Source organism: Microtus ochrogaster, linkage group LG2, assembly GCF_000317375.1.
Source record: "Microtus ochrogaster isolate Prairie Vole_2 linkage group LG2, MicOch1.0, whole genome shotgun sequence".
Lineage (NCBI taxonomy): Eukaryota > Metazoa > Chordata > Mammalia > Rodentia > Cricetidae > Microtus > Microtus ochrogaster.
Genome location: NC_022028.1, coordinates 23,531,602 through 23,555,041, shown reverse-complemented (window position 1 = coordinate 23,555,041; position 23,440 = coordinate 23,531,602). Strand labels below are relative to the sequence as shown.

Genomic DNA, 23,440 nt, shown 5'->3' with positions numbered 1-23,440 from the left:
TCCAAGGATTACTATGATAATATCTGTAAAAGTTACTGGGTTTATAATTTTTTATGTTAATAGTGTTTTGCATGCCTGTATATATATATTCAGCATGTGTTTGCCTAATGCTCCACTGAGGTCAAAACAGAGCATTGAGTGGTCAGAAGAGGGTATCAGATCCCTTGGCACTGGAGTTACAGATGGTTGTGAACCACCATGTGGGTGCTGTGAACTGAGCCCAGGTCCTCTGCATGAGTAAGAAGTGATTTTAACTGCTGAGCCCTCTCTTCAATCCTCTAAATTTCCTGATTTTAATTGAATTCTTATATCATTAAATGGGAAGGGGAGAAAAAGAAATGAGTTAAAGCAGATAGAAAACAAACATAAAAACAAAACTAAGAGATAATCAGATAGCAGTGGTGATAGTGATTATTGAAATCCTCTGGGATTTGGTATTGGCTGGGTTATGATAAGTTGGCACATCCAGACATCAGTCTTTCCCCGACTTTGGGGTAGCAGAAGAGTTTCATAGGGAGCTTGTTTTAAGTTGGAAACCATTGGCCCAGAGATTCTGACTCAGTGGTTCTGGAATAAGCCCAGCAATGGGTAATTTTAACAATTCTAGGTAATTTGGCTCACTCTCAAAGGAGAAAAGCAATTTGTATTCAGAGCTCTGTGACTGTAGAGGGCAGAGGGTGGGATGACATGCTCGCAGATGCAGCTCTGAAGGGACACGTGGTCATGTGATCTGAGGGGAGCCATGGAAGCCTGAGTGGACTGACAGGGGAAACGCTTGACTAGGCTAGAGGAGAGCGGTCATAGAGAAGATGCTTCCACGTTTTCAGATGTGCTCGGGGCATAGGAAAAGCAGAGCTGTTTTTCATTGGTGGATTTTCCATAATGTGACTGACTCTGGGTTAATAAAGTGGGTGTATTAGTCAGCTAATGCTGAGATTCAAAACACCCCAGTTATTAGCTCTTGCTCTTGTCGCTTTGCCTGCCAGTCTAGAAGGAACTGCTAAGACCAGCTCCTTGTTTAAAACTGCACAGATTAAACAGATTAAACTGTTCTACAATTCTTTCTTCCTTCACTCTCAGCCTACCTAAGACAAATCCCTTTCTCATGGTGATGTCAGGAGATTCTGGAAGGCAAGGCCTACTGAGCAAATAATCTTAATCCTCAGTTAGCCCTTTGGCTTCAAAGCAAAGTCATTTGACCAACCAGATTTGAGGACTTGGGGAGGATACCCACCCATTGAGAGAGAGAATGAGGGTGAATATTTTCTAAGCAACATTCAGTGTAGGACAATAGAGTAGAGGTAAGTTTCTTTCATTGCTTCTAGGGAGGAAAACATTAATAAAATTCTGTATTGAATGCATTTAAGGTCCATTTGAGGAGATCTTGCCCGTGTGAAATGTAGTGCAGGAGATATCTGAAGAGAGCAGCACAACAGTCTTTGAGTGGACAGCAAAGAAGGTGACGATTCACTCTTTATAGGGCCATCGGGAAGGGTGGAGTGAGTAGGGCCTACAGGATGGTTGGGAGTTCTCACCATCCAGAGCAGAATTTGGAACAGATCCAAGGCAGCATTTACAAGTGTATGTGTTCCCGTGTTACGCTCTTGCATTTTAGTGTTTACGGCACCTAAAAATCACATGGCACATTCACTTCAGTTTCTTTTCCTAATGAGCGCCTGGCTGAATGACTTGGAAGAACCCCTGCGTTCTTGGAAGTAAAGCAAGACCCAGAAAAGAAAAGCCCTGTTGTAGTTGCTCATCTGAAAATGCGATGGTTATATTAAAACTATATGCTACAAAATAGCTTGATAATCAGCATAATTATTTTAGGGTTAAATATTATTCAGTCTTATAAACCAACTGTGATCATCACAATTAATGCAAATAAGTAGGGTGCAGTATTGCGTTCTGAGTCACTCGGTTATGCCTGTAAATGAGTGACACAATTATAGCAACAGCTTGCAAAAGGGACCCCAAACATAGATACCAATTATGACTATTCATTTATTTAGACTGAATGATCAGTTTAACAGATTTTTCCCATTGAAAAAATAAATACTCATTTGAGCAATCTTGAAATCTTTGTACCTATGCAAATTGTTCAATAGCTGAAATGACCTATCTCTGTGTTCTTTTTCTAGGAAAATTTTACTAAGTAGGAAATAGTTGGCACCCCCCCCCTCATTTTATGATAGGATTTACAATGTCTCCCAGGATGATTGCAGATGCCTGACCTTAAGTGATCCTTCTGCATCAGACTCTGCAGTAGCCAGGACTATAGACATGCTCCCATGCCTAGTAGGATTCATTCATTCTGAGTTGTCAGACTGTCAGGTGAAGGAGAGGGTGTACTGGTCCTCTTTTGCGTGCCCCATTGTCAGCAACAGATGAATTCCATGTGAAAATTCCAGTTCAGACTCCCACCTTCCCCTGAATATACTCTCTCCAGAAACCTTTGAGAACTTTTAATTGGGCCAGGACATAACTCTGTATAATCTCATACCCAAGTGACACCCCATGTTTTGGAATTAAGATGGGCTCCTAAAGATGCCACAGTATATAAAAATGCTTGCTTGTTTTTAAAGGTTTTAGGTAAAGGTATTTTTTTGTAAGATGGTTGTTTAAATTTTAAAACATAATCTTTCATATACTAATATAGTAGAATAATCCCTAAATGCTCCATAATATTGAACCTGTAGTACACTATATACAAAATAATCCCAATATAATATTTTAACTATGTCTTCATCTCTTTTAATATTTTTATTTTTGTTTTGATATCTTTTGGGGACAACAGAATATGTGTATAACAGAATCTGCTAATTTTAAATTACTTACTTTATGTATTTGAGTATTTTGCCTTTGTGTATGTCTATACACCATACAAGTACAGTGCCTAAGGAGGCCAGAAGGGGCTCAGATCCCCCGTGACTGGAGTTTTAGGAAGGTATGCGCTGCCTGTGGCTGTAATAGTGGCATAAATGTCATTGGGGTAACCAATTACTCTCTAGTCAGACTTGCGGCCCAGTGCACAGGAGGAAATGTATACTAGGTACTATAACTCTAGCCAAGAACCCATGATTGGGGAGTTCAGAAGCCCTGCTGTAGATCTAAATAGACATAGTATCAAACTTTTCTCTAAATCTGTTTCTGTTTCTCTGTGCCCATAGATTAGTGCAGCTCTCAGACCTCATCAGTAAAATTTCTTTTTATCATAGATGACAGTTAATGCAAAAACTCGCGACCAGTTAAAGTGTAGAGAATACGTGTCTGTGGAGTGGTCAGCCCCAAGTAAAACTGATATTTAGTAAAATGTAAACAGTGATGTGACTGGTAGGTAACAGGCTGCTCTTCCATCACACCTGTTGAAATGATTTTCCAGGCTGTCTGGTGTCTGCTCAGTGCTGTTTTGATGATAGGGTAGGTATAACTGGTCTACCTCTGTTCAGAAGCGGCAGCCTTCCTCCAACAGCAACTCTGTATCTAGGGCTGAATGGGGTTTCTTCCCTTGGTGTAGGTGCTGTAGGTTCTGTGTAGGACAGGTCATCTCTAACGACTGCCTACATGATAATTTTGTAAATATCTTTTGTTAGTTAGCCTCAACTATTAAATAATTAACTTGTGGAACAAACCTGAGTATCCATCCGCAAAGGAATAGATAAGGAAAAGGTGGTATTTATACTTTTTAAAGTCATAAATATGGAAGTTATATCATTTTGTAGGAAAATTAATATTACTGGAAATAATCATATTAAGCAAATAAAGCAAGCCCTAATAATATTAAGACAAATGTTTACCATTTGGGACTCATAGATTATATACAGATATATAAATTCTTACATATGTATATGACACACACATACATGACATGTAAGTAAAAGAAATATTCTCTGGGAACAAAGGGGAGTAATGGAAGGGAAGGATATTGGAGTGTTGGGGATGGAATATGTTGAGTATACAATATGATTTGCAAGAAAATCCTTATGTAACACAGTGACCCATATATATATATATATATATATGACTAATATATAATAAAAATTATAATAAAATACTATTAAAATACTTGCATAATAGGGAAAATTTGTCTGACTTTTCAGGTTTCTGACTGAATACAAGGGAAGGATTTTTTTAATAATGGAAAATAGATTTTTGTACAATATATTCTAATTATTGTTTTCCCTTCCCAACTCCTCTCTACCCCCCAAAAATCCACAACCTTTCTTTGTCTCTCATAATAATAATAATAATGTTAATAATAATAATAAAAATAGGACAAAACAAACAAAAGGGGAGAGCCACAGAAAACACATACAAACTCTGACGCATGCATGTTTATGCAAACACAAAATTCATAAAAATAAAGTTAATTTAACAGCTAGCATCCACATGTAAGTGAATACATACCATATTTGTCTTTTTGGGTCTGGGTTACCTCACTCAATATGATTTTTTTAGCTTCATCCAATTACCTCTGAATTTTATGTCATTTTTTAAATAGCTGAGTAATATTACATTGTGTAAATTTGTCAAATATTTTAATACATTCATTCATTGATGGGCATCTAGACTGTTTTCAGTTTGGGCTGTTATGAACAGAGTAGCAGCAAACACAGAGCAGATGTCTCTGTGGTGGGATAAAGGAAGCGTCCTTTGGGTATCTGTCCTAGCATGGGATAGCTGGATCTTGAAGGTAGATCTAGTCCCATCTTACTGAGGAACCGCCACACTGCTTTCCATAGTGACTGTACTAGTTGCACTTTCACCAGCAATGAGCGAGTGTCCCCCATATCCCACATCCTCACCAACATGAGCTATCATTTGTTTTATTGATCTTGACCATTTTGGCTGGTGTAAAATGAAATCCCAAACTCATTTTGATCTTTATTTCCCTGATGACTAAAAACGTTGACTTTATGCTTCTGAGCCATTGTGATTCCTCTTTGGGGAACTGTTTTTTATCTCCTTGCTCTGGGGTCATGTCAGATGTTTGTTTCCTCCATTGGCTCTGCGTCTTCTGAGCGCTGTAATTCTTACTGTGTCTTTTGTCCCTGGGAGATTTTTTTCTTTTAGACCACTACTCAGTTCTTTTGAGTTGGGCTAAAGGCACCCCTTTTTGATTTTCTTCTCAATGAGACAAGGTGACAAGCACCTACCCTGAGATACTCATGGCATTTTCAACCTTGAAAATACTTTTAATCTTGAGACTTAGATTAATCTTGAAAAATCAACATGCATCTGTTCCCACGGCCACATGAACACTGATTGCTGGCACGTATAATCACAATTGAAGGCATAGATGTGGTCCATGAAATGGGGTTTACACAGTTGGCCCTGCCACATGTCACATGTATGACCTTGAGGAAGATGCTCCTGTACAAAATGTGGGTAATAATAGAACATGCTTCTCAGAAGTGGGATCACTGAATGATGAGTGAGAAGCACTTTGCCCTGCGTCCGGACATTTGTACTCTCTGATGAGATTAGCAGTTATGACTGTGACTGTTTAATCAGTCTCCTAAGTCAGTGGTAAAAACAAGACGTGTTCAACAGTTCTCCCTGCCGCCTCCAAGTCCCGTCTTCTGGAACAGCTGATCCATCCACTCCCCACGTCATCTTCTACTTCAGAAAAGGTGACATGCTTATTGTATTCAAGTACAATTCAAGAAATTGTAAACACTAAGGAATTCAATGGGGGGAAAGTACTCAAACAGAAAAGAGGCGTGCTTTAGAAACCATTGGGCTGAAGTAGAAATCACAAGCAGGGTGATTTTTTTTTTTAACCTGCTGTAGGGCCATATGGTTGCTGAATGTGTTGATGCTGCTTCTAAGATCCTTGAGTATTTTAAACTTGACATGTTATTTTTTTAATGATTTCAAACATCATTTCTTTCAGAGCCTTCCCCAGTGTTGCCGTAATACTGAGCAGATGGCTCGGCAGCGTTTACATTTGCATTTTGCAATACTGCCATGTTATTTGCAAAATTTCTTTTCAAAAACCTGTGATTCTTTCTCTACCTTTTCAGAATGGCTGCAATGAAATTATAAATAGGGTCTTGGGCATGTGGAAATGGCGATTGCATATTGAATAGCTTTTCAATTTTATATCGTTTTGTTTTGGCGTTTATACCCATTGTTATTAGCGTATGCTCTCATCTTAGGACTTCCACTCAGGAAATGATGAGGGGAAGAAAGTCCTCATCGTCCTTTCAGATGAGAGGTACATTAGTGCTGAGAGGAAGCTAAAGTACCAGCACTTTCATTCTGCTCTTTACTTTCATTTAGGCATATCGTATTTTCTATCGTAGTCATGTGTACATGTTTATTGCCTGACCACTGCACAGAATATCAGCCCCACTAGAGGCAGACCGTGCTTGTTCAACCCTTAACTTCTGGCACCAGCAAAGTTCCAGTCCTCTGTGAATCAATGGGCACTGGAGTTAAAAACAATAGCCAACTTTCTAGGAACTATTACAAGTCAGCCAATGCTCTGGGCATGGCTGCTTCCTTCTCTTTTGACTTTTGTCTTATTCTGGTGTGTTTTCAAGGGGGGCTTTTCCACCTTTCTGATTGTCTTACTTCCTTGGTTTTGTTCTGTCCTATTTGTTTTGATGTTTTTGTTCTAAAACCCAACAGCTTATTATTAAATAGACAATCTCTTGGGGCGTCTTTTCATTGGGGGCACAGTGGGATTATTACCCACATAAAGGCATTTCCTTGCCTAACAGGTTGGAAGCAGGAAGCAGGACAGGCTGTATTATCGATCTGCACTGACTCCAGGCCTTTCCTTTTCAAGGCATGTGACAATGGCACTAAGCCCACCAGTGTCCCTATTAAGATGCCTTGGTGTCTTCTAATTGAGAAATGGGGGACTGCTGAGGTATCTGCTCAGCTCCCGGGGTGGTTAATGTAGCAGGCCAGCCATGCCCAGCTGCTGTCTCACTACCTCCCCTTGGTGTGTTCCGCCCTTGATCATCATTACCCCCAGTCCGTGACAAGCATCCGATACCTTGCATTAACTGTCTCCATGACTTCAGGCCGGAGCTCTTTGGTCTCAGAGCAAATGGAGGAGAAAAGTTAACTGTTGAAGGTTACACTCTGCTGTATCTAGAAAAGGACCATTTGCTCTAATTGTTGGAAGTGTTGGCAGGTTGTTTATTAGCAGAATAACAAATCCCATCTCTCAGCTCAGAAGTGCGGTGGGAGTTGAAGGTTTATGGCTGTGACCGCGTGTCTAGAAGGTTTTAGACTTGGCTTCACTGGGTAGAGCTTATAGCCATTACAGTTTCTGGGGAGAGAAAAAGGGGCACCGGCTCACTTGAATGAAAACTTTGATTTCTCTATAGCCAAAATTACAAAAAGAGCTAAAAAGCAAGAAGCTGTGTGCTTTGATTTGATGTTTCTTTCCTCCGAGCCTCAATTTCACCACAGTGAGTCCATGGACACCTCAAAACAGTGTTCAGAGTAGGAGATGCTATTATAAAAGGTAAATTCCAGCAAACACGGAAATTTAAAAAAAAAAAAACAACAACACTGATGATTTCCTGTAGTACTACTTTTTTTCCCCAAAAAACACAAAACAGAGCAAAAACAACAGATAAGAACTGGGAGATTTGGAAAGGGGAAATTAGGAAAGGGGCAGCTGAAGTTTCTCTGTGCACACAGTAGAAGATCAACAATGCTGGAGAATATGCGGATCCCCCAGTGTTTGCTACTTTAGCCAGGAGAACCTGGCTTGTCTACGAGAACCAGTGCACTTGCTTAGCAAACAAGGCTCCACCTGTGTTTTGGTCCTTTGTCATAACCACTATTGTTGAGACCTGGCACTTCATAAAATAAAGAGACTTATTAACATCTCATGGGGGCTGGTGGCCCTCATGACACCGGTATCCTCAGCAGGGCTCTTGGCAGCCAAGCAGAAAGAGACACAGCTACTCGGGATGAGCAGCCGTGTGGTGTGGCTTTGCTCTTTAATAACCCAATCACACAACAAAACGAATTCACTCCACTAGAGCGGAATGAACCTCTGGATGGGCAGGGCCCATGCTGCTGCTCAGAGGTCTCTTCACCTTCCAGGAGTGGCTTACAGCTCAAGCTCCAGCACCCAAACCTTATATTGATATCATAGGTACCCGACAGGGATTAATAACCTAAAACATTTTGCCTAAATATTTTATTTTTCTGACTGTTGATTTTTAACCACTTGTTTGCTGCAAGTTGTTGTTATGTTGATCTTCACAGTATGTTGGGAGGAAACACTGTATTGTACTCCTGTGGATAAAATCTTTCATAATTTGCTGAGCACGCAGCTGAAATACTCAAATTTAAAAACTGTGAGCAGGATTGTGATAGAGTGCCATGCTTATCATCATAAAACAATCCACATCTGATCTCTCAAATCTCTACCTAATTCAGCTAATTTATTGAACACTGTCATAACTCTTTAGTACTCTTGTGCTGATACTACCAAAAGAGACTTTGTAATCTCTTTAGGGGATTTACAAATAAATAACTCACCAACCTGTCTGGCAATTTGCCTTTCAACCTTTTCTTAAACAAGCATTGACTGAAGAGATGCAGCATTACACGTTCTGGTTTTGTTCAGTGTTGAGGCTCCACCATGGGTCCTGGCATGCAATGCAGCCCCCTGAGCTGTGCCCCCTCAGCTCAATGAGAATATCCTTAAAGGTAGAACTGACTTTGTATCTTTGAGTTTGTAACTGTTCTACTCATTTGACTTCTGATTAGAACCTGGAACCTGCATGTTTGCCTGACTTGTCTGTTTTGGAGGTTCTAATTATGAAAAGAGAACTTACAGGAACCTAAAATGACCCCGGTGGTGTCCCCAGGATTTCAGGAATCTTCCTTGATCAAACCACAGCAAACCACCTTTTACTCCAGCTTCAGGGAATCTGACACCCTCTTCTGGCCTTTTCAGGCATCTGCATATGTGCATGCACACACACAAAACACACACACACACACATACACAAACACTGTAAAAAAATTTAAAAACTAAATTAAAAAACAGAATGAGAAAGTTGAAGTGTTGAAAAGGTAGGAACAGCCCAGGAACCTCGTGAGAAGACTCCGGTGTGCTAAACCATTCGAATTCTGGTATAATCTTTGAAATCCCATAGCAAACTTGGGCATCTATTAGGTGGAGATGCATCTTCCTGCTACAGGGATATTTCTCTAAACATGGTTGGTGCAACAACCGTATCAACAGGTCCTTTTGATGCCATCAGTGGTATTTTTGAGACATCGTTTTGGCTTTTTTGTTGGTGAAGCTGCCGTTTAAAGTGGCTATGAAATCCCTTCTGATTTATCTTTGCAATTAAGGCCAGGCAAATTGAAGTAAGCTTTGCTCTATGTCTGTTTTTGTTGTGGAATTACACTCTAAACTCTGCCTGAGCAGTGGCTGGCCTCACTCGTGCTTACTCTGTAGACTGCCCTGCAGGCTTCTCCACTGTCCCCTGTGGCTATAAGTTAGATACTCCTTGTCATTCAGTTCTTTACTCCCACTTAACTTCTCAGTGTCCATATTCAGCCTTAAGGGAAACTTTCTTATATTCAATTGTTTTCTCAGTGCTAGAAATCAAGTCCCAAACTTCCTCTTACTCTTCGATGCTCATTGTGTTGAGAGGAAGGTCGGCAGATAGTGGAATTACCTTTGTTTCTCTAAGCATTTAAGCCATGGTGTTAGAGAAGGACCTTGACAGTTTTCACGTACTCTTTCTGACTTAATTCGGCTGTTCTTGCTGGTTTTACAGAAGCCATTCATTTCTTGTTAAATCATTGCAACATAATCATTAGGAGGACAACAATTAGATTTTTTTTGTACCTAGCATTTTTGGTTTGGGTAAATGTGGTTGCTGGATACATGGTCCAGAAGCAAACCCCTGGAGATCGAAGATTCTTGCTGCAGTGTGCCTTATCATCCCTTGCAAGAAAGAGAAAGAGAGAGAAGCCAAAGACTTGAGAAGAAAGATGGCCTACGCAAATGGCTTTTTTTTTTCTGTGTGTACTATGGAGCTGATCTTATGGTGTTAGTGGGATATTAAAGAGGACATATTCACTTTCTATATACACAGAAGCTGTCATGGTATCCGTGCGTCGTATGCCATGGTATGATGTCTGTTTCTTTGCAAACTCTTGGTTTGCTAAAGGTAACTTCTTCCTGTGGAATGAGAGCTACATGAAGAAGGACGGAGGTACAAAGATTGCTGTATTTATAGAAATAGTTATGTTGTGTAGACAGAATGAACTCTTCTGCCAGATCTCACCCTGAGGCTTTGGGCGGAAAGACATGATGGAAAGGACTTTCTAGAGAGGACTACAAGATGACTTGCTCCAGTGACATTCTTCATGGAAACTCGGTGATGAGCAATCACTTCCAGGGGCTTTCTGAGCCTGCCCAGATAAGAGGGAAATGCATGATTAATGCCCAGCTAATTCCTAGCAGACCCATGGTCCAGAAGCAAACAAACTTGCCTCATGACAAGACCCACATACTGTGTCTCCAGAAATTGCTCAGTGCATAGACATCAGAGGGAGAAGGTAAAAGTTTTTGTCTCCTCAAGAACTCTTACTGGTAACCTGCAAATCCTTTCCCAAATAGGCAAAAAACTATGGTGATGGACTCAGCAATGTAAAGCTGCAAATAACAAAAAGTAGCATCGTTAAATACTAAGCATTTAGATACAGGAATAAGGAATACCAAACTTGATTTCTGCCAGGTTTTCAGCTATTAACAATGTGAGGTGTGAATTCCTCAGTCTCGTTTTCCAGTAATTCTTACTCTCCCCTCCTACAGGCTTTGCCCTCTGCTCACGTCAGCTGGATGCAGGGTTTTCATTTGTTTTTTGCATATATTTATGTCATGTCTCCTTGGAGAGCATTCATAGAAATAGTTACATCCTGTAGAAAGAGGGAGCCTTCTGTCATATCACAGAGACCTGAGACCTGTTGGGGAAGGTCAAGGAAAGTGGAGGTAAAGACTCAGCAGCCATGGCATATGACAGGGTGCTCTGAGTCTTATTTAGCTTAAAAAAATAATCAAATAAAATTAATGGACTGCTCCAAAGAGAATATAGGGGCCTATATCTGTCCAAAACCCTAAAATTTAAAATGCTCCAGAATCCCTAACTTTTTGAGAAATGATATGGTACCTCAAGTGGAAAATTCCACAACGATAGCTTGCAGTTAAAATATAGGAAATTATTAACTACGTAAGGGCCAAATAGATTGTCGGTAAAGTGCTTCTTCACAGGGGTAAAGAGCTCAGTCCTGAGAACCTAGGGACAATGCCAGTCCTGGTGGTATGCACTAGTAATCCCGAAGCTGGGGAGGTGAGGACAGGAGAGTCCCTGAACTTACTGGTGAGCCAGTCTAGTGTAATTGGGTAAGTCCAAGCCACTGAGAGTTCCTATGTCAATTGAGGTGAACTCCTGAGGATGGCATCCAGGGTTGTCCTCTGGCCTCCATATGCACCCCCCACACACTTGCACCCACACGCAAACACAAGACACACATACATGTGCACATATACACATGCATGCAAAATTAATGTAAACAAAGCATGAGTGAACTTCATGCTTAGTCGTGGGTTCCACTGCTGAGGTCACATAGTTCATGGATGTATTTTTGTACTGGTTTATGTTTTGTCAGTGGGAAGAGGGAATGTCAGCTCAGGAATTATCTCCTTCAGACAGCCCATTTTGCAATTTTGCGGAGCATGTTCTTGAATTGATTGATCTAAGAGGACCCTGGGCACTGAGGATGGTACCACCCCTAGGCAGGAGGCCCTGGGTTGTATAATTAAGCAAACAAAACAAGCCACAAAGTAGCCAGCCAGCAACATTCCTGTGTGGTCTCTGCATCAGTTCCTGACTCCAGGTTCCTGACTCAAGTTCCTGCCTTAGCCTCTCCTGTTGATAACCGATAGCATGTAAGCCAAATAAACCTTCCTCCTAAGGTTGCTTTTATCAACTAGCACAATACTTGAACCTGAAATTGGAAACGCGGGTTAGAATGTTTTGGATAAGGATTTCAGTCTGTACTGTCAAATGCACAGCTCCACGGTGCCGCTTCCATTCCTGGCTGAAAGAGGATTGATTATCCGTCTAACCTGGGGACACAAATTAGAGCAGTCCTAAGTTTCTTTAATTGGCTAATTTCATCAGCCACATTCGATTACTCTTTCCAGCTTGCAAGTGTCTGTGTTTAGAATTTCATGGTTGGAGAAGGAAAATGTGCTTCTGATGACCAGTGATAACTGAATGTGTTTTCCTGGGCATTTTTCTTTATCCTTTAAGTGGATGTGTTTTAGAGTCGTGCTACCAGCAAGGCTCCTGGCTCTCACAAAGAGCACATTATCTGTTCTTTATTAGATCACGAGGCAGATAGATAATTGGGGGCAGGATGAGATTCAGGAAGACACGAAATAGGAAATGGTGCGTTTCAGATGTCTCCCTGAAGGCTTGCCTGGAGAGGAGTGTTGAACGGCTCAGTCCTGTCACCTCTCTTGAGCCTGCTGGTCTTCTCTCTGGGAGGAGTGATTTCAGATGAAAGAACGGAGAGGTCTTGCCATGTTCTTGTCGATGTCGATTACAAGTGTTCATTTATGACTGCCTTGTGATTTCTTTACCCCTTGTTGACCGGGCAGTGTGGGAGGTGACCCTGACTTCCAGCACTGGCCACTTCGTTGAGACATGGCCCCACAGGAAAGCACTCTATGTCAACTAGTGGCCGAGATGCAAAGTCACTATCTCTGGTTCTTATTTCTTCGTGACATCAATAGGCTTTTGACAAAGGGAAACACACTGATAGACCACTAAACTTGCATGCATGCATTGATTGAAATCATTAGCTTTCATTATCAAAATATAACTATAGCTGGGTGACCTGATCCTGTTGCTAAGAGTCTGATAGGGATATTAAATCATTGATTCTCTATCTAAAAATTACTAGGATTAAGCATTGTATAATTTGTTTTTTTTTTAAAAAGAAGTTTGGAATATTTTCATATGTACGATGGTGTTGCATGGGTGAGACTAAGTCTAAGTGAAATTCGTGGTTGCTGTGTACTTTACACACAAAAACTATAGAAAATCTTATGCAACATGTTTATGTACCTGCATTTTGATCATGATGCATCATTGGAGAGGTGATGTGGAAATCGCCACTTGCGACATTCTTTCTCGTGTTCAAGATACTTCAAATTGAAGTTTTCACAAGGGGGCGGTTGAGCCAGAAACCCTTTACTAATATTGCTTGCTCATGAAAGGTTTGATTTATGGGTGCCAGTGTGGGAATTAGGGAATTAAGTTCCTATGAGTAGTATATGTGCTAATAGGTATAAGTTTAATTTTAATGAAGTAAATAAATGTTGATATTCTAAGAATTAAGATTTAAGGCAGCCATCATTTGTTACTGTTTTCAGGAAAGTGAAGACATCTCTCATGATACAGATGACCGCCCAGGTTTTGTTTGTTTGTTTTTTTACAATATTCAGAACTTTAATTTTTCGTGGTATTTGTTATTATTTTATTTGTCCACGTATAGTGTTTATATGAGTGCATTTTTATATGTGCATATAGATAGATGTATGCACACATGTAGAAACCAAAGGTTGTCATGGGATAGTTTCTTCTTCTGTCACTCTCCATTTTATTTGTGAAGACAGGCTCACTAGCTGAGCCCAGAGCTCACTGATGGACTACACTATGACTAGCCAGTGACTTCTGGAGATTGTCTGCCTCTCCCACACTCCTGCACCAGGGTTATGAAGCATGCCACTGCGCTTGACCTTTTACATGTAAAATGGGGATGCAATCTCATGTCTTCATGCTTGTGTTAAATACTTTATAAACTAAGCCATCTCCCCAGAACCCAGAAATTGTGATTTGGAAAAAAAAATCTTGCTTTCTTTATAAGTATATTGGCCACTTATTTTGTCATTCAACAGGTATCATATAGTAAGTACCCTTGAGGTTGTACCAAGTGCTTTGCTAGAGCCTGGTTCTGAACACAATGAGAGGTAGAGTATCTGTAACTTGCTATATAAGCATAGACTGTTTGTGAAGTCCAGACTGTTTCTTTGTTTTATTCTTTTCATTAAAGGGTAGTATAGGTTGATTCTCCCTTGCCCAAAATATAACAGACCAGAAGTGTTGCAGAGTTCAGATGTCTTAAAATTTCTAATGTCTGCAAGATGTTTGGGGGACATTTTTCACGTCTAAATATGAAATACATTTACGTTTTCAAATAAAACTCACATACATAGCCTGACATTTTAAGTGATTTTTGTGCACATACTTGGATCCTACATAAGGTTTAATGCGGAATTCTCGACTTATGACATCATATCAAAAAATGAAAGCATTTTGAATTTCTGATTGTTGGATTACTAATGTTTATAATGTATTTGTTAGTATAATAAAACATTAAAACAATGCTGTTTGTTGTGGGAGTGTTTCCTTTGGAATGATGGGAATATTCTATAACTAAATGTGAGTGACTTGTGCACTGTAAGTAATACTCTGATGCTGCTTGGTAGCACACTTTAAAATAGTGTTTGGCTTTCCCAACTCTGCCAGGCTGGCCTTGAACTTGTGACAATACTCCTTTGAAGTATGGGATTACAGCGATGAGTCACTATGTCTAGCTATATCTTTCTAAACTAATGTAGTTGGTTTTATTTTTCTTCTCCTTCTATTTATTTGGTTTCACATTATGTGTTAGAGTCCAAAGGTATTTGCATCTATCAGGTATGATTTTTCAGTCTCTCAGTGGATTCCCTAAGTTTTTTCTTGTGCATACGTTAGTTCTTTCTTGTTAAAGTTAATCCTCACTTATTTTTCTTTGTATAGTACATGAGATTTTCATAGTTTAAAATTGTTCATACTATTACACAAAAGCACCATTGAGCTTTGTTTGTTAAAAAAAAAGTATCTTACATGCAGTATGTTTTGGTCATATACTTTTCTCTCTCCCATCTTCTCCCAGATCCTTTCTCCTTACCCAACTTTATGTTCAGTGCTCATGGTCTCTTTCTCCTCTCTCAAAACAAAGATCAAAACCCAAACAAAAACTCAGTAAGACAAACAACAACAATAAAAAGTGCACACGTACACACACACACAACCCCATTGGGTTTGTTTTGTATTGGCCACCTATTCCTTAGAGTGGGGGCATGCCCTAAAGTGTGGTAGATATACCCAATGCCACTCCATTAGAGAAAGCATTCCTCACAGGTAACAATCAAAAAATAGCTTTTTTGATTATGGGAGGGACTTTGTGTCCATACCCCCATTTTCCTTGCTGAGACTTTTTCTCATCTGATTGTGTGCAGGCCTTGTGCATACTGTTACTGTCTCTGAGTTCATAATTGCATCAGTCCTGTGTCTGGAAGACACTGTTTTCTTGGAGTCAGCCTCAACTCAGGTTCTTACAATCGTTCCACATCCCCTTTTATATAGGTCCTTAAGCTTTGATGGGAGGGCTTTGATAAAGAGCCTCACTTAAGGTTGGGTGCTCCAGAGCCTTCATTCTTTGCACATTGTCTAGTTGTACATCTGTGTGAACTACATTTCCTGCAAGAGGAAGCTTCTTTGTCCAGGGTTTAGCAATGCACTGATCTGTGGAAATGTTGATATTTCATTTTGCTGCTATGTGCATTTAGGAGAATAGGAAAACAGTAGGTTTTCCCCTAGGGATAATAGTCTCAGGTTCTTGACCTCATTAGCAGTGATAGGTATGCGTTCCATCTCATGGAGCATGCCTTAAATCCATTCAAAGGGTGCTTGGTTACCTTCATAACATTTGTGCCACTGTTGGGCCTGTAAATCTTGCAGGCCAGTCACTGTAGGTCTCAGTTTGTAGCTGAATGATATCGATGATTACTTTTTTTCTTCTGTTAGTATGCAAAGTACCTTCTAGCACCATGAATGCTAGTCAGTTGGAGTAAAGCTTCTAGTTGTGTATTAACTCACTTTCTCCGTGTTCAGTGTCATAGTAAGTGCTGTCTTCAGCAGTAGGATCTTACTAACAGATAGTGAAGGATGATCTATAACCTTGGCAATAGCTTTTGACTTGGGGGAGTAGTCTATGGGACCCATTTGATCAGTGACTCAACAATATGCAATACATTCCTTGCAGGGGGGTTGTTTTACTTGACGTCATAAGATGTCTAGCTGGCATCATTCTTTCCCATTATTTAAATTCCCTTCATATGTGTATATTTCTTAGAAAGCTTTTACAGTTGTAGGGTTTTTTTTTGTATGGTTTTTAAAATTCTTTGATGTTGGTTGGCTCTTCCCGTATTCTCTCCTTTACTCTTTGCACTTAACCCTCCTCATCTACTTTCCCCTTTGTCTCTTTATAATACCTTGTTTTATTTCTCCTTTCTTGGGAAGAAGAACTAGAGACCCCTACCCTCGTCTCTGACTAGCTACCTAACCTTCTCAGTTGTTTTAGTTGGAACACACATATCTAAAGTCTAAACGCTAACATCAACTAAAAGAGAAAATATGCAATATTTGGTGTGGGAAGTTCGGGGCTACCTCTCTCAGGATAATTGTTTTCTAGCTCTTACCCATTTACCTGAAAACTTCCTAATTTTATTTTTCTTAACAACTGGATAATACTCCATTGTATAAAAGTACCACTTTTCATTATCCACTCATCAGCTGATGGACATCTGGGCTGTTTCTAAGTTCTGGCTACTGTGAGTAGAGCAGCCGTGAGCATGGATGAGCAAGTGTCACTGTAGTATCCAGTCCTTTGACCATGTGGCCCAAGAGTTGTATAGTTTGATCTTGTTGTAGATCGATTTTCAGCCTTTTGAGGACCCTCCACACTGGTTTCCATTTTGTCAGTTGCCATTTTTAAGAACAAAAGTAAACCATTGTAAGTTTTACCAAGTATATGATTAAGAATTCAGCAGGCTTAGCTGACCACAGTTTTACTTATTTGCCCTGGGATAAGATACTTTCAAAGGTCCCTAAAATTAAATGTTAAACTCCTGTTGCATTCCTGGAGTACATACCATTAGTTCTAATGTTTTGTGGAGTGATATGTGTTAATAATGTATTAGGGGTTTTGTATTTATTTTCATGTGAGATTGAGACTTCCCTTCCTTTCTAATTTAATAAAAATAAATTGCATTGCTTTCTAAAAATTTCTACATGAAAGAGAAAAACTTTCGAAATACTTCAGTTACCTGGCTGGAAGGTGACTTTTTATGTTACTTGTTGCCTCAGGCCTCTTAAGTCCAAGTGCTAATTTCATAAATGAGTTTTTTTTTTCAAAAAGTTTCCAATTTCATGTGTTTTTATTTACTTGTGTTCTTTCTATGTTTGTTGTATCTATCATTTTAGACTTATGTGATTTTTTTTTTGTTCAAACGTTTTGTTTCCTTTCAGATGAGTTTATTTTTATTTTTGGTTGGTAGTTCCCTTAGTTTGTTAGGGAAAAGCAGGGGTGGGTTGAGGATCTCCAACCGTGAGAGGCCTGCTTCTTTCCCTCTTTCCTAAACTGTCTTACTCTGATGGTCTGCTTGTGCTCTGTCTCTTCCTCATACTGCAGTGAACCCCTGGACTCTGCAATCTGCCCTTCAGTTGGTAATAATTCCACTGTTGCTCTTTTTACCTCTTATGATCGCCCTTTATTCTGCCCCTTTTATCTTGCGGTTGCTTGTCTCTCTCTGAGCGCCTGGATGTCTCACTGCTGGTGGTGACACTAGGTAAGATTCCTGAGGCTGAGCTGCATGGAAATGGCAGAGCAGAAGGGACATGGGTGAGCAGCACAGGTGAGGTTAGGAGGCTGAGCAGGGGAGATGAAACTGGCTCTCCAGCTTCAGATACAGGGTAGCAGAGTAAAGCCCTGGATGGTGGCATGTCAGGATAGGCGGAGAGAAGCAAAATCTGAGAGACCGTGGGTCATCTGCCTCATTGGTCACAGTCATCTTGTACTCAGAGCAAGGGCTACACCAGGACTTAATCTTAGAAATGAGGCCTCCCACAGAGTTGCGGTATTTCCTGGTGTTAGCTTAGATCTTCAGGATTTTTTTTTTTTAATAGCGTTGATAGAATACCCAGTTTCTTTGTCTCAGGTTTTTTGTAAATGAAAAGTAGTAAGATTTTTTCAAATTGTCCTGTAGGAATATTTAGGTGTGTGTGTGTGTGTGTGTGTGTGTGTGTGTGTGTGTGTGTGTTATAAACAATGTCTAAATGTTCAAGGGTCTTTTGAGGATTTGCTGTCAGAGACGTGGTGAGGTTTTTCCTTGCAATGTGTCTGATGAAGAGTTAAACTGTTTTTAAAATGTGTCCTGTGTGCAGCTCATCTCCTCTGCCATGAAATGCCATTTCACCCTGATTTGATGGAGCCTTTTCTCCTTAAGCCTTGCTCCTTCCAGCGCGCTGTGCTTGGCATGGTAATTAAGGCCGTGGGCTGTCAGGGACACGGTGCTGCTGGCTGCCTCTTGAGATCTCCTTTCCCAGAACTTCAGTCCTCGCGTTTCCCTGGCAGGCTGTGCAGTGTGAGAGAGCTGTATGATTCAGGGATGGCATGTAACAACCAAGGCTGCGGAGGAGAATCGGCCAGGGATGCTGGCTTTTAATTGAAGTTTAGTTGGAGTTTCAATGAGGTGAGACTGTTTTGACAGATTTCAGAATGTAATGATAGAAAAATGAAGGGGGGTTCATCAGAGTCACAGTAAATACGGGGCAACAGCACAGCAACTCAGCATGAGACAACAGCCACAAAACCTCAACAACAACAACAAAAAATACCGAGTAATTAAAATTTACATTGTGCAGCCTCTTTCTCAGTGGGTACCTTTCCAAGGGAAGCACTGATTTTATTGGGAAAAATGCAAACACAATTTTGGAGATGTAAATTACATGCACGTTTTAGCCTTGCTCATAAACAGAGAAAGTTTTCACACTGTAAATATAATCAAAGCACACAATAGTAGAACTCAGACTTGAGAAAGATCCCCCAAAAGGCAGAAAGCTTTTCTGTCCCTTTCCCTCTCCTACTCCCCGTCCTACCCCTTCTCTGCATTTGGAAAAGGCTGAGTGGAATTTCATGGTCCCATTTCTGAGGATATATACCCTTCCTGTATGTTTTACTGGCTAGGAAGGACAGTGGCTTTTGACTCTTCCTTTCCCTCTCCGATTTCCCTTCCCTTTGTATATAATGTGGAGGTTAGTTGACGATAGGCCATGGCTAAGTGTTGAATAATGTGTAGCATCAAAAAGATGAAGAAATTGACCTAAATGTTATCAGAATCCTTCCATTTCCCCACTTGAAACATGAACCTCAGCTCCACTATAGACAGCCCCAGGAGTGAGCATAGGACATTCGCCTGGAATAGAAAAGTCAGTAGGAGGCTGCTGAAGGCATGTGTGGTTCCTGCCTTGGCTGCCTCTTGCTGCCGTGCTGATTTTGAATAGAGGAGCCCTTTACTTCTGTGGATGATAATTTCCCTGTCAAACTCATTGATTTTGCCGGAACGAACTCCTGGGTGCCTTTTGAATCAGACTTGCTTCGATATTGTGCCCCATGGGTCCACCCCAGTGTCTCTGGAGCCCTGAAGATCCAAGCCAGTAGAGTACTTCTTTTGAGGTACCCTTCTTGAGTTTTCAGGAGAACTGTTGCACAGAAGACACAAGGGGGTCACTCTGCTCAGATTATTCAGGCTCTGACTCGAGAGTGGGACTTCTTCAGACAGACACTGGAAGCCCATTGTCTGGTCCTCACTTTGGTACCTTCTCTTGCTGGTCAGCTGTGTCTATCCTGGTTTGCACTGCTGTTAAGGTGAACCAATGTCATAATCCTATGTAGTCCATCGCCATTGGGGACAGAAGTGCTCCACAGGGCATCCGCTACACGTTTCTCTTTGTGTGCCCTTCCTAAAGTAAGGCAGTGAGAACTTAGAGGTCAGTAGGGAACATCATTGGAAGAGCAGTTGGTCCCCTACATACATCATGGCGAGGGAAATTAAAATTTTATTTTCAGAGAACTTTTTCTTTTCTTTTTTTTTTTCTTTTTTCTTTTGGTTTTTCGAGACTGGGTTTCTCTGTGGTTTTGGAGCCTGTCCTGGAACTAGCTCTGTAGACCAGGCTAGTCTCGAACTCACAGAGATCCGCCTGCCTCTGCCTCCCGAGTGCTGGGATTAAAGGCGTGCGCCACCACCGCCTGGCTACTTTTTCATTTTTTTTTAAATTAAAATATAATTATATTGTTTCCCCCTTTTTTTTCCTATCTTTAACCCTTTCCTTACATCCCTTGCTCTCTCTCAAATTTATTGCTGCTAATTCTTTAATGTGTGTGTGTGTGTATTCCTAAACATATAAATATGACCTGCTCAATCCATATGATGCTATTTGTATGTATATGCCTTCAGGGATGACCACTTGTATGAGATCACCAACTGGTGTGCTCTTCTCCGGGGACGACTATTTCTCCTACTTTAGCATTCCTAGTCCCTGCAGTTCTCTGTCTAGGGTGAAGACCCCACGAGACTTCCTCTTCCATGTTAGCCTGTCTGTCACTGCGGTTCTTGTACAGGTCTTGTGTAGGCAGCCATGTTGATGAGACTTCGTGGGCGTGGCTTCTCTGACATCTCTAGAAAACCATATCACAGCAGACTTCCTGTCTCTTGATCTGTTTCTGCCTTCAGAGGAGGCTTCGTTAAGGACTTTAACCTGAAGTGTAATTTGAAGTGTTTTCAGTAAGTTGTTGTAGTACCTGGGTCATGTGAGACCACATTTTCCCTTCTAATTGTTTCTAAGGTAGAAAATAGGAAGGATATTGAGAGTTTAGTGTTTGTATTGTCACCGTGTCCTCTCGGAAGAGCAGTTGGAGACTGGAATGTAAGGGAAATGGTTGTGGGTTTGAAGATAAAATTTCCAACTGAGACCACTAATTCTTCCCATTACACACCAGAGGGGCCATTGCATGGGCCCACGAAACCCTGGCCTGACGGAGACTTTTCTATGTAGCCGTTGGTGCTCTTACCCACAAGCTTCTGTTTCTCAAACAAATTAGCCTATGCCTGCTGTGAAAGTTGGCTTATTTCAAGGACAGTGCTTACGATTGGGGAGCATCTGTCAATTAGAATTCCTACAGCTCGACGTCAGGCATCCTACACTCTAGTCTATGCTGTGGTAATTTATGGGCTTTTTTTTTTCAAAGTCATGTCAATTTCTTGGGCCTCAGTTGGCAGAGGCAGACAAATCATTAATCCTATGTCAGAGGAAGTTGGAGTCACCTGTGAGACTTTTTCACATCTAACATGCTGACCAGAAGTGAGGCGGCATCCATCTCTGTAGAGTAAGTAGATTCTGATGAAGTACATTCATGTACCTCAGAAGATCAGGAAGTGTCCTGGTGCGGTAATGAATATAATACGCAGAACTTGGGAGGTAGAGGCAGGCAGATGCTAGATTTCAGAGTAGCCTCGGCTGTGTAGGAAGACTGTTTCACAAAAGACAAGTTTAAATAAGAGGACCACAGAAAGGAAATGCATTCATTCCTTCCTTAGGTTGACATCAGCTGACATGCATAGTACAGACAGTATATACCCAGTTTGGAGTGACACAGAGACTTTGCACATGGGGTGTGTTCTTAATTGGGGGATAGCTCCGGGTATTGAATTGCGGTTGTGAGGAGGCTACGATGAGACAGGGCATATACTGAGAACGCCAGGGTCAAGTATATCTACTTCGAGGAAACTGTGGGTGAGCTATGACCCAACGGATGCTTCAGAATTAGCTACAGAAACTACAGAAGGCACAGATGGCGTTCCTGGAGGAAAAGGAGTTGTGAAGAAAGGGCAGTGAGTTTGATTGACAGAGCACAAAAATGTCCCATTCTGGTATGTCACACTATGCTGTGGTTGGCACCCTTGAATTACAGGACCCGCAGAATGACTTCCCTGGGACCACAGGCTGCACACCCAACAGTAGATGCTCATTGCTTTTATGTTCCCATAAAACCACGTCCTCTGCTCTTGGCTGTGTAACCAGCGGTAACTAAACAAGAGTCTATGGAGCTTAACGTTTTCTCCAATCAGCTGTGACCCGAGGCCACCACCTCGGAGCTGCCTACAGTACAAGCGTGACAGCAGAGCAAGTGGCTCTGGTGAGATCCGACACCAGCGTACTTGGCAGTGCCCAGAGGATTGTGGCTGCTCTCATTTGGTATTTAGTTTTAGACTCACCCTGCCTCTCAGAGGTAGGATTTGAGGGCTGTGAAGAACTAGGCTTCTGTTTAAGCTGTGGTAACCACCATACCCATCTGGTCCATGGCGTGTATTTCACGGGTAGACTGGATCTGCTCTGTGGTAAAGTCAGTGATTTCCACACTTGAATGAAGCCCAGGGTGGATGGCTCTCAGAACTGTGGAGCTTTGTGTGTGTTTCTAGGAACTTCCCCACTTACATGAACATAGTGGGAGAGCTCTGAGCAGAGTCTGAGGACATGCATATGTATATGGCTCTGCCTGCCAAGAAAGGGGAAGCGGGCACAATGGGAACTGCCCAGTGAGCATTGGCCATGCAGGCAAACTCCTCATCAGCACTCCCTGCCTTCAACCTTCCCTTAGGCCAAGATTGCCTACTCCCCTGCCCTCCAGCCCCACTAACTTGAAAATTTGCTTGTCATCCTCTTTGTGGCCATCCTTCCGTTCGATCAAGACTAATTTATTTTTCCTTTGCTTTCAGGAGAGTAGATCTGGAGAGAGCAACAGCTGTGTGGAAGAAATAATTCGGGTAAGGGTACCCTTTTAAAATCGTATCAGTGTGTCAGCCACGCACAGGTTTCCAACAGAAGGAAGTCCTGTGGCCACAGGACTCCTTCATGGTTTGTTGTTTGATGTTTACCTGGTCTGAGGACGCTCATCTGAGTCACCTGAGTTACACCTCCTGGAGTGGCCATTCCTTTCAGGGTTCTAGGAGCTCACTCAGGCCTGTTGCTTTGAGGTGACACTGAAGTGATCAGCTAGATGATCAAAAAAACAAAAACAAAAAAACCCCAACCCAGATGTTAGATGAAAAATATAGCAGGACTCACATCTGTATGCACCCATTTATCACCCGCGCAACCTTTAGTGCTACGTTCTGAGTCAGGCCGGGGCTGCCTTGTGATTGTTCACCTGAGCTTCATTAGAATCAGAGCGCCTGACCTAAGATAGTGCAAATATATTTCTGGGATGTATCTCTATGTGTGTTGCACATTATTAATTTCTTTGGTGCTCACTTTGCCCATCCTTCCCACTGCCTTCCTCAAGCCAGTTTCACATACAGACGGACAGGCTGGGCTTTTGCACGGTGTTTATGTTTTCCCGAGTGTTCCAACTCATAATCAAGAAGCTGCCATCAACCCGTAGTTTTACTTCATTTGTATTTTTTTTTCAGGGGAAATCACCTAAA

General features: G+C 41.3%; 1 protein-coding gene across 4 annotated transcripts in view; it reads left to right on the top strand.

Annotated features, from left to right (window-relative positions):
* The window catches only part of Aff3 (AF4/FMR2 family member 3), a 463,220-nt gene that overhangs the window by 211,192 nt on the left and 228,588 nt on the right, over positions 1-23,440 (top strand). For all 4 annotated transcript variants that reach the window (XM_026785525.1, XM_013351073.2, XM_026785526.1 and 1 more), the window contains one exon: positions 22,733-22,780. In XM_026785525.1, coding sequence (XP_026641326.1) covers positions 22,733-22,780 — 48 coding nt within the window. The remainder of the gene's footprint in view (positions 1-22,732; positions 22,781-23,440) is intronic.